Raw genomic sequence first — 12,061 nt, 5'->3', positions numbered from 1 at the left:
TAATTTCCTGATCATGTACTCGACTTTCGTTTTTTCTTAAGATCTAATCTCATTAAAAAAAAGAAAAGAAATAAGAAGAAAAGAAACAGCCATTGTTATATTAATTTCCCCACGGATTTATATTACATCCCCGTGATTTCCCTTAAGCTTTATAAATCAAATGTGAATCATGCATTTTTATGATAAAACTTCCATTATTTTAAGTTCCGTGGTAAATGCCGAACATCATTTATAAAATAGCAACATATTCATGAAATCTCAGAAAACGAGTTTTCATAACATATCAATCTTGAATTATTTATGATAAGAGTAATATTTTCTGTGAGAGAGAATGTAAGAAATAAACGGTGTATTATTACACCAGGGTGAGATTTTCTTATTGATTAACGGTGTTGGAAAGTGCTTAAAGGTCCCTGAGCTCGCTTAACGTGAGAATATCGGCTGTAATATCCTACGTTTTCTGCTAGAAATAGGCCTACATACATCATATTTGACTCTTGTTTATTTGTTCGTTCGCATACCGCGCATGTTTAATGTAAATTCTTTTTCATTAATCTCGCAAACCCATCTGCACTCGTATATACGCCGTGTTCTGTTGACATACAAGCCTCGGGGTTTTATAGTGTATATTTCAAATCGTTTTATAGACCAGAAACCGCCACGGGGCTTATGTTAGATTTACCACCATTGGATGACACTTAAATGTGTTAAAGAGTTTGTCTGCTGAAATGTGTGACAGTGTGTAATCTTGAATAATCTTTTATTCGTGTTTTGTTATAAAGATCGTTACATAATAGCCGCCTCAATATAAATATATATGTAGCTGATATTTTAGCTATATTGACAGGGGAGTCATTAAGGCGTGATTCCGGTTATATCCGATTGCTATCATCTTGAGACAATTTTAATTTATACAGTGTTTATTATATGACTGTAGCGTCAGGACATATTTTAAGGTAATATTTTTCTATATTATTTTTGCAAGTATTTGTAAATATTATTAATTTGAATGGTTCTCTTAAGTCTTCTGTGAATTGTAAAATGTTAATCTTGAGGATATTTTATTAAAAATATTAAAGCAGTGACTTTTTTCCACATGTTTGTTTCTCCTTATATTCAATCAATGTTTTGTTGGATAGTACAAGATTTTAGCTTCAGTCTTAAGATGGAATCGCGTGCTGTCTAACTAACATCTTAACCCTTCAGGTACTTTACCACGAAATACTGTTTTTGTTTTTTTCAGACGATAATGTCGCTAGGAGACCTTTTACCACTGCAGTTCTACGAGGTTGCCTTTTTAGGCGCCTTCCTGTTTGTACCAGTTGTTGCCTTTCGCGGAGATTTAGAAAACTACTTTTTCGGTGTGCTGGTACTGTACATGTTACTGAGGGTTATAAAGAATCGAAAGAAATCCAAACTTTCAAGTGATGGGAAGGCTGTCTTTATTTCAGGATGTGACTCGGGTATGTTATATTTATATAAATATTATGTCAATATTTTACGCTCAGTTGTCTTACATGTTGTTTATTTTGAACTTGAAGTAAAAATAACTTATTTATAAGGTTGAATGAAGTTGACCTTTTTCAACTCTTTTTCAGTTTAGTTCATTGAAGAACGCGGGAAGTAGTATAATCGTCCAAAAATGAGGATTTTACGATTGTTTAGGACCTTCTTTTCTTCTTTTTGTGTCGCCTCTACGGAGTAGTGGCGACATATAGGGATCACTTCTCCGTCGTCTGTCTGTCTGTCTGTTTGTCCGTCCGTCCGTCACAAAACTTGTCCGGACTACTCCTCATAAACTACTGGTGCAATTTCATCCAAACTTTACAGGAATGATCAGTACCAAGTCTAGTTGTGCATATTGTCAGCATTTTCCGGTTCAATGATTTTTGTCAGAGTTATGGCCCTTTAATAATTTTTAATTTTAAAGTTTGTCCGGACTACTTCTCATATACCACTAATGCAATTTCAATGAAACTTTACAGGATTGATCTGTAGCTCAAGTCCTTGCGCATATTGCACGGGTTTTCCGGTTGAATGATTTTTGGCCGAGATACACAAAAGCTTGTCCGGACTACTCCTCATAAACTACTAGTGCAATTTCATCCAAACTTTACAGGAATGGTTAGTACCAAGTCTAGTTGTGCATATTGTCAGAATTTTCCGGTTCAATGATTTTTGTCAGAGTTATGGCCATTTAATAATTTTTAATTTTAAAGTTTGTCCGGACTACTTCTCTTTATACCACTAATGCAATTCCAATGAAACTTTACAGGATTGATCTGTAGCTCAAGTCCTTGCGCATATTGCACGGGTTTTCGGTTGAATGATTTTTGCCGAGTTATGGCCCTTTTGATAAAAAGGTGTTTTTTTCTGTGTGTTGCCAGATACGCAAACGCTTGTCCGGACTACTCTCCTCATAAACTACTGGTGCAATTTTATCCAAACTTTACAGGAATGATCAGTACCAAGTCTAGTTGTGCACTGTCCGTCTGTCTGTCTGTCCGTCTGTTCACAAAATTTTGCCCCAACATCGAAATTGGCCATCATGAGGCGACACATGTGATTACTGATCGCTCTTGTTTAATATTATGTGTGCGCGCGCGTGTGTGTGTATGTGCGAGCGTGTGTGTTATTTCATATTTTATGACGAGGTACAAGCTTTTCCACTTCTCCAGTGCTTCATTAAGATTGTCAATCAACATTATTTATTTCACTGTCTCATCACGTGTAGCATGGTGTCCACATGGGTCTATTACCCTAATGGAAATTATCAAATAATAAAAAATCATGTACATTAATTAAGGTGTTTAGAGAGCATAATTCTAAAGTTAAAATTGTTAATGTTTCAGAATCCGGTTAAACATATACCAGTTTATAAAGCAAACAGTTTGATACGTAGATTGGTCTGATTTAATTTTCAGGATTCGGGTATTTGGCAGCAGAGAAGTTTGACAAAGAGGGGTACGTTGTGTTTGCCGGATGTTTAAATGAAAATGGTGAAGGTGCTAGTAATCTAAAGAAAAACTGTTCGGATAAACTCAAACTTGTTGCTTTGGACGTAACTGACGATAAAAGCGTGGCTTCAGCAGGAAAGTTCGTCAGAGAAAATCTTGGAGATTTACGTGAGTTATATTACATTACTGCCATATGTTCGTACAATGTTTTAATGCACGATATACCTAGTCTTTGTTGTTGTTGTTGTATTGTTGCTGTTATTTCATTATGATTAGCTGGCAATTCGTACGAGAACGTAGGTTTTTTTTAATGTAATGTACTTTTCCGTTGAACAAATGTCTGTCTAGTGTATATTTTGTACTTTTTTCGTAATGAGTTGACTAATTTTAATTGTTATGTTATTTTTTGTACTCAACCACGGATGTTAAGAAATATTTAATTCGTGACTCAACTAACTGTGATTTGAGATTAATCTCTTCTTTTTTTAAATGAATCATCTGATAATCATAATTGGATGACATATTCACGTGTTGTTTTCTATTTTACTCCAGAATTATGGGGCGTTATTAACAATGCTGGTGTGTATGGACATGGTGATGTTGAATTATGCCCAGTTGAAACATTCAAGTCTGTAGCAGACGTCAACTTCTTTGGCAATGTTCGAGTTACACAGGAGTTTCTACCTCTCGTAAGGAATTCAAAAGGTAAAATACCATATTGCTGATTGTCAAAATGTGTTCTGTCGAAAAAACATACTTTACTCGCATAGTCTATGAATCTTGTTATATTTCTTTCAAATACCGTAAAAGCTTGATATATATAGTGGTGTAACTTATATCATCAATGAGAATTATTATCACTAATTCCTCAGTTTTGAAAATCAAAGTCCCAACTAAAACCTGAATACTATGGTAGCAGATTCATATCTCTTTCTTGTCTTCTCACCGCCATATAAGGCGCATCGAGGCAAGACGAATGCTAGAAAATTTGGATTGTTTCTGTCTGTTCGCTGCTGGCAATTATCCGCAAATAAGTTTAATAAAAAGTGTGGCTTGTTGCCGTTATTGCTATGCCAGACGAAAACAAGACAATTTATTTGGTTTTTCCTGCTTTTTCGATAGTGACAATATTAAGTGAGACAAATTTTGTCTTGTTGCAATATCTTCGCTAGTGACAATTCTCCGCGAGATCAGACGAAAACAAGAAACTTTGGCTTGTTGCAGTCTCTTTGCAAGTGACTCCGCGAGACAAGACGAAAACGAGAACATTTGCTTTATTGGCGCCTTTTTGACAAGACGAAAACATGACAATTTAGTTTGTTGCCATTTTTTTGCTAGTGACAATACTCCGTGGGACAAATTTTGGTTTGATTTGGTTTGTTACCGCCTTTCCGCTAGACAATACTCCACGAAACTGTTATTGATACTGATATTGAGAGAAGACTTAAAAAATGAGACTTTGTTTTGTTGCCGCCTTTTCGTTAGTGACAATACTCCGTTGGACAAGACGAAAGCAAGGAAATTGGTTTATTACCTTCCTTTCTCTAGAGACAATTATTAGCGAGACTGTTAATGTTATTGATATTGCTTTTGAGAGAAGACGAAATCAAAAAAAAAAAAATGGCTAGCTGCCGTCTTTTCGTAAGTGTAAGAAATTAGCCACCATAGAATACATGTATATTATCATACGCAAACACGAACAATAAATTTTCATTAAGACGGCAATTTTGTTGTGCGTTTGTATTTATTCTTTAATCATGCGTTTGTATCTATATTAGGTCGTGTTGTCAATATGTCAAGTATACAAGGAAGGTTCACATTGCCATGTGCTGCAGCGTACAATGCATCCAAATATAGTATAGAATGTTTGAGCGACACACTGCGCATGGAAATGAGAAAATTTGGTGTCAAGGTCGCAATCATTGAACCCGCCATGTTTGGAGGGAATACCGACATCCACAATAAACAAAATGTAAGTCACGTGCCACAAGAAATCTGTGTAGATGCAAAACACCGATGCACGTTTAATGTAAAAGACACACTTAAAATGTCAAATGTTTGTAGAAATGTTTTTATACCAAGCAAATAAGCTTTTATAGTTTAACGACTAATCAAAGTGAATTTGTCTATATAATAGTAGGCCTATAATACAATGAATAGTTACGGTGATAGTATTTAGTATCACACATAACAAAAAATCACGAAAGAATTATACATGGAAGTTGTTACTAAGTTAGAGATACATTATCCGATATTACATATACGGTATTTAAAAAGCAGATAATTATTCGTTTTAGAACAAAATATCATTATTCATCATGAAAATGTTTATTCAAAATCGCTTAGAATTTTGTTAACATATTTCTTTCAAGCAATATTTTATAAGAATATCCAAATTTAAAATATTTATGGAACATGTGCCCTTTGTAGACCAATTCACTTTAAAGGACAAAAAAGTATATATGTTGATGGAACTTATTTGATGCTACTGTAAATTGAATGATTTTATTTAATAAATCTACTTGAACTTAATTACTATAATATTTATTGTAACAGTTGTTAATTTTGTTAAGTTATGTTACCAACGCCTTTTATCTTGCGTCATTGCATGGTTATTGGGTGATAGGGAGGGTGTACCATAAGTTATTCATTATTTAAAGTATCGTCAGCCAGCTAGATTGATTGCTGCTTTTAGACATCGACTTACAAGACAATGTGATCTGACAACTTTAATTGGAGAAGTAAGCCTATCCCACAATTGTTATATATTAAACGTAAAGTCTATGTTAAAAGACATGGAAAAATACAGTGATATTCTGATTTCATTGCAGATATCCCGCCATTACAAACAAATAAATGAATTTTGGGAGAGGAGCAGCGAGGAGATAAAGTCAGTATACTCGAAGAAATATTTAAACAATCAGATAGATCTAATTGATCAGTTACGTGAGAAGTTAGCAGCCAATAGCTCGGACGCTGTCATAGATGCCATGTTTGATGCTGTCTCTAGCTCTGCCCCGGAATATAGATACGCTGTACATGGTGGCCCCTATCCTGTTGATCCTATAGCGGTAATTTTACAAACATTCATTCTATTACTGTATGATAGAAGAAAATATAAATGAATGGATAAAAGAAATAGAAATTTAATGTCAAACTTAAATTTCCTGAAAGGTTCAAGGCGAAAAGGAAATACGATCTTTTATTTGTATATTATTGTATTGTTCATGCTGTATGATTAACACAGCTATTAAATGTACGCCACTAATACCTATGTAACTGGTGATATTAAAACCAAAAGTCATTGAACTATGTCAGTTGTTGCTTTAGCTAAAGCTTCATATGTAGCTTTAATCATACATGCAAACCTTAAATATTTCATTTAATCAACATTACTTGAACTAAATGGAATCTCTTTTTCCTTCTTACAGATTTTAGCAACAGTGTATCCATATTTACCGACGACGGTATCAGATTGGTTCCTATGTAGAATAACTGGTCATCTAACTAAAGACAATTTAGACGGGGAACCAGCGGAATCGAGAAACGGGATCAAATCCGAGTGACGTTTAGAACACAACTTCTAGAATAGAACATTCATAATAGTAGTTAAAAAATATGAAAATTGTGATTGGCTGGATATACCAGTTGAATCTATTGCATTTGGACCATTTGTCAGACAGGATGTGAAGTTTAATGCATCTCGAATAAATAGAAGATGGAACTTACAAGCTAAAGAAGAAATGATTATTAATGCAATACTAGAAATGATATACAATGTAATATGTTATGAACAAAAACTGCTTCACGTAAACAGCCTCATAAATATGAACAAAAACAATATCTGCAGTTGATGATACGTGACTTTAATACAAAAATAATAATAAAAAAAACTTGAGAAAAAACTGAGAAACCAACATTGTCAATATCATTGTTTAAAAATGTAAGGTTGATGGCAGCTGTTCACTTTAGAGAGAAACAAATTAATGTTTGAAATTGTCATTAGTGTTTTTGTCAATCACTCAAATGAAAACAGAGTTTGTGGTTTAACTACTGTTTTTAATACAATGGTTTCATTCCCTTTGATCTAACATGTTTAAATACAAAGTGCATAGTAAGTGTTGCTGTAAAAAAAAGTAAAGTAAAAAATGGTTTCTTCGATGTCATGAATGTAAAACACTGTTTTTTTTATCTAGAGCTAGGGAATGTATGGAATAATTCACTCTTGTTTGTTTATTGAAACGATTCGGTTTTTTTAACGATTTATACTTTTAAAATGAAACCACTGACAATACAATCCAAAATAATGTTATTTGGCTGACTAACTTGTCGAGGTTAATAAGTATTATTTAATTTATGTAAAATACAGAGGTTTTTAGCGAAACACAACATGTACGCCTCTCTTTGGTGTTTCCCTAATCTAAAAATGTTGTATTATTCGCCTACATTGATGTTAATTTACAGAGTAACCTTGACATTCTAGCTTAATGTCTCTTGCCTTTTGTAACACTCGATTGTTCAGTGAAATAATATACAGCAAGATGAAAAAAGTATTCGTTAATATAGTGGTATATGTAGGTGTAGAAAAGGCTGCAAGTATATATGAGCCGCGTCACGACAAAACCAACATAGTAGGTTTGCGATCAGCATGGATCCAGACCAGCCTGCGCATCCGCGCAGTCTGATCAGGATCCATTCTGTTCGCTTACAAACCCTATAACAAGTAGAGAAACTGATAGCGAACAGCATTGATACTGATCAGACTGCGCGGATGCGCAGGCTGGTCTGGATACATGCTGGTCGCAAACCCATTATGTTGGTTTTGTCGTGACGTGGCTCATATGTTTATTCGTTACAAATCAGGCTGTTATTTCAGTAAAAATAATCCAAGAAAATGTAAAATGTAGCCTCAGTTTGACTAAATGATCTGAATTAGAATCACGCGATTCGAAAGAACAGAGAATATAGCATGATTGCTGATAGATAACACCATGCACATGATGTTGAAGTGTCAGTTTCTGTTTTACATTAACCATAAGGTATTAAAGAGGCAGTGTGAATTAACGAATTGGTTAGAACATATGACATTAACTTTTGTCCAAAAGACACGTGTCATCATGCTTCCCTTCAGCTTTACCTAAATGCTATTAGACAGGAAACATTTTGGTATGATGGTAAAAAGACAGGCTTTGTAAGCTTTGTCTACGTCATGTTCACCAGATGCGGTAAGTTTGTGTGTTTGATGTAGTAATAATGTGCCACACCGGCCTGTTCTTTCCTTGAATTCTTGTGTCACACATTTAAAAATCTATATCTTTTTCCAAACACATAATATTTTGATGTTGTATTAAATAATTAAATATCCGGTTACTGGAGAGGCCATTTCTAAATGGATGAATGAATGGATAAATAATATATCGCACCATAACTGAAAGTTCTTCATTTTTCTTTATCGCAGTAAGGTTCTACAATTTCCGGAAGCATAAATGGCCATATTTCTGCATTTGGAAAACATCTTTCCTTGTATTTTTGTGTCGATACACATAAAAATGTAGTCATTCTTCCAACACATACTCGTAATTTGATGTGGTATGAAATAATGCAATCTTAGGGGACATGGTTTGACGTCAAGGGCCGAAAAGTTACGGTTGTATATTTCTGGTGTTAATTATTGGTCCATCATATATAGAAACCATCATGTCGTCTCAATGTACATTGCTGTAAGTTTTCCTAATGACTTAGAATTAATCAATTGCGATTACTCTGGATAAGTTTGGCTGTATCATTAGTCCATGTTAGTCATTGCTCTGATGTTACCTCTTTCCAGTATTACTTTGTACTTTGTAAGTTTCAATTATGTGCGTACAGGGCATGAACAAGGGAGATAAGTCTAGCGTTACTACACTAGTATAGAAACAGCGACATTTACTAAATAAATAATGTACACAATGTCCTATCCATATAAACAATCTTATAAAGTTTGGAGTTTTGTATTTTTCTTAAAGAGCAGAATAGATTTAACTATAAATGTCTGACTCAATGATCGCAAGGCCAAGTGCTACTGCTGGTCTAAAACCCATGGTAAACATTCACCAGAACAAACATAAGTACATGTATAATGTTTGAAGGAGTAAAGCTCGTGTGAAGATTTTCGGCACATACATAAAATCAATTGGTCATACGCGGGCTGCAGGAAAAGTGCTGTGATTAAAACAGCTTTTAAATGAAACAGAAATTTGCCAACATTATAGTCTAACACACTTGTGGATCAAATCGATGAGAAGACACTTCAATCATGATAATTGTAGGTCTTATTAAAAAGACAAAGGAAAATATTTTTAGAAGTGATGTCCGCCAGGCAAATGTTCGCCTTGACAGAAAGAAGGGATGGGGGGCATAATCCTTTTTCCTACTATTTCACACTATCTCTTTCATATTAGCCTTATAAATCATTAAAGCTATAGTATAATAAAAATTATTTTGTAATATTCAATTTTGAATTTATGCTGTTGCTTTTTTTCTTTTTCAATACAAACAATATTTGAGGTCATGAATCTTTTTATAAAGAAAACTTGAACATGCAGCGTGGCAATATTGAGATTTGTAAAGTGACGGTACTAGTATTTTCTCCAGATATTGTCGTGGTCACGAATAAGGTCTCATAAGAAAAAAGTTTGCGCTTTGTATACTTATTAAAGCAACTCAACTGAGGTACAAACGACTAAAGACCTGAAATTTAGATCATTTGTGGCAATTAAAACTATAAGGTATGAAAACTATAATAATAAAGAAAAAATAATTGAAAATCATATTTGTGTTCGAATTTTAGTTCGATTTTACTTAAAGCGTTAAAATGCTCTTAATTTTTTGGTTACAGAATGATAATTTTGGGAAACTGTAGTTAGCGAATAATCTGAAATTTGTAGAACAAACTGCCGACCAGACCTTCCATGAAATGGAAAATAAATTCCCCCCAAAAATTTTTTACTTATAGATATAGATATTTATTATATGAAATATTGAAAAATATTTATAGAATAAAATGCGTATTTTCATTTTACTTATTTTCACTGTAACAAATTCACTGCAGTGAAGCATATTTTCCATATTTTCACCGGTGTCCTGCTGGACTACGTTTTCCTAACATGGGTGCAAGTTTTCAGGCATATGCCTGAAGCTCAGGTTTTTTTGTGACAAAATTCATCATGATTTACGAATACTATTAGATTATGTAGGAAAATGGGTATGGATTACAGTTTTCAGGTTTTTTTCTCTCAATTTTTCAATTTGAACCCATATTCTAAATTCAGCCGATACACACAATATGAGGAGAATTCTTTCAAATAGTAATGTCTAAAAAAGAAAACAAAAAGTTTATATAATAAACAGAAAATTCATTTTTGTATTTTCTGATCGCAAGATCAGTAAATACATAGCTAACATCCACGGTCTAACACAAAATTTCCTTACAGACCTAACAACGCAAAGTAGTTCTCACTCAGAACTGCTTAAAAACCAGCAATTTAAAAGAAAGAATAATTTTTAATGTAAGCATTTAACGAATTACAGTGCATTAAACGTTTAGAGTAGTCAATAGAAATATGAGGTTACAATCACAAATTTCGCGGATGAATATCTTTTTTACCAAATGAAAAATGTTCGGCTATTTCCGTAAAGCTTAATCAATGAAAATGCTATTTAGCTATGTCGATTACCGAATACTCCAGAGCGTACTACACAAATAAATCTGACTGTCGAGTAGTGGAATATATACATGTTTTGTCGAGAAGATTTTCGCTAAATTATTTTCATCAGTGTTCGTGAACAAACTATCTCGAACTTAGTAAAAATTACAAACACGAAATGGAAATTCTCAAATTAGAATTACAATGTATTTGTTTTTATTCAAGCTAGATATGTATTACTTCACCGTGGTGCAGAGGTAGCGCGCTCGTTTAGGGTGTGAGAGGCCTAAGGTTCAAATCCTAGTCGAAGCAACTTTTTTTTGAAGTGTCTTTTTTTAAGGAAGTAGCCACGATATGCAAGGATAAAGTGTGGCTGTCATAAAAAATGATTTTTTGATGCAACTCGTCATGCAAAATGCCATATATATCAATCTCAAACTGTTATAGACGCAATCGCTGCGTAAGATTAATTATAGTAAATAAAAATAAACTTATACAGGAAAATACATACAGATAGTCAGTATGATTTAGATTGCAAAGATCAGAAAATACCACAGAGGTTGCAGCCCTTTGATTTTTCTACAGAATCAATACAGGATTTATTTTAATGGAGTGGTAAACAATGAATATTTCGTGAGTGGCGGTACTCTCGATATATATAGTGATTTTGGTGAGGGTAAATTCTGTTTTGATTGACCACACAAACCTGTAAATCAAATAAGACACTACAAGGCACTGAAGACAGCGTCATAATGAATTCCATTGAAGTGATTGCGTTATTAGACTGTATGACGGTTGCAATGAAGTTTATTATCGTCTTTGAATAAAGTCTGGTATATACAAAGATATGATAAAGCTGACTTATAAACAACAAAATAAAACACTAATATTATGACAATACTGAGAATATTGAGAAATATTGATGAAATAAAATTCGTTTTTTCATTTTCTGTATTTTCACTGTAAAAAAATATTTTTTCACTGCAGTGAAACATATTTTCCGTATTTCACTGGTGTCTTTAATTTTCTGTTAATGATTTCTCTATTTTTTGACATCACAGTTCGAAAGACTTTCCCTTTAATGTTGTATAATGGCTGTAATGTCTGCTATATCATAGTTACTGGACAAGCATGGGTAGAGAGATTAAACAACGCAGCCGTCTGGTTTCTAAATCTATTTACTAATGATACTACAGAGAGGTGATGCCAGGTGAATTTAGGCGGGGCTTATCAGCTAGTGGCTAATACTAGCTGACCAATAGCGAGTCAATGTATTACACTGGCTGAAAATTAAATAAACTATCTTCTACAACAGACTAAAGCTAGAATTATTGCTGGTACAATATTTTTAGTTCCGAAGGCCTAAAACAATTAGAGTATTGTTACCTATGTCTCAAATTTAGTCATGTACTGCCTACA

General features: G+C 33.6%; 1 protein-coding gene across 1 annotated transcript; it reads left to right on the top strand.

The window, feature by feature from the left end:
* Positions 1-513: 513 nt before the first annotated feature.
* Positions 514-6,742, top strand: LOC132752003 (retinol dehydrogenase 16-like). Its single transcript, XM_060742233.1, has 7 exons — positions 514-956; positions 1,244-1,463; positions 2,925-3,125; positions 3,510-3,662; positions 4,736-4,929; positions 5,789-6,028; positions 6,389-6,742. The coding sequence occupies exons 2-7, from the start codon at positions 1,250-1,252 to the stop codon at positions 6,521-6,523; spliced, it is 1,137 nt and encodes a 378-aa protein (XP_060598216.1). The 5' UTR covers positions 514-956; positions 1,244-1,249; the 3' UTR covers positions 6,524-6,742.
* Positions 6,743-12,061: the final 5,319 nt, after the last annotated feature.

This window comes from Ruditapes philippinarum, unplaced genomic scaffold, assembly GCF_026571515.1.
Source record: "Ruditapes philippinarum isolate M1 unplaced genomic scaffold, ASM2657151v2 ctg1663_1_1_1_1, whole genome shotgun sequence".
Classification (NCBI taxonomy): domain Eukaryota; kingdom Metazoa; phylum Mollusca; class Bivalvia; order Venerida; family Veneridae; genus Ruditapes; species Ruditapes philippinarum.
The sequence above is the reverse complement of the archived record's forward strand: the minus strand, read 5'-3'. Positions and strand labels throughout refer to the sequence as shown.

Excerpts from the sequence above, each read along its gene's own strand:
- LOC132752003 (XM_060742233.1), top strand. The coding sequence starts at position 1,250 with ATGTCGCTAGGAGACCTTTTACCACTGCAGTTCTACGAGGTTGCCTTT. Across the intron at positions 1,464-2,924 it reads TATTTCAGGATGTGACTCGG|GATTCGGGTATTTGGCAGCA; the intron begins GTATGTTATATT and ends TTTAATTTTCAG. Across the intron at positions 3,126-3,509 it reads AGAAAATCTTGGAGATTTAC|AATTATGGGGCGTTATTAAC; the intron begins GTGAGTTATATT and ends ATTTTACTCCAG.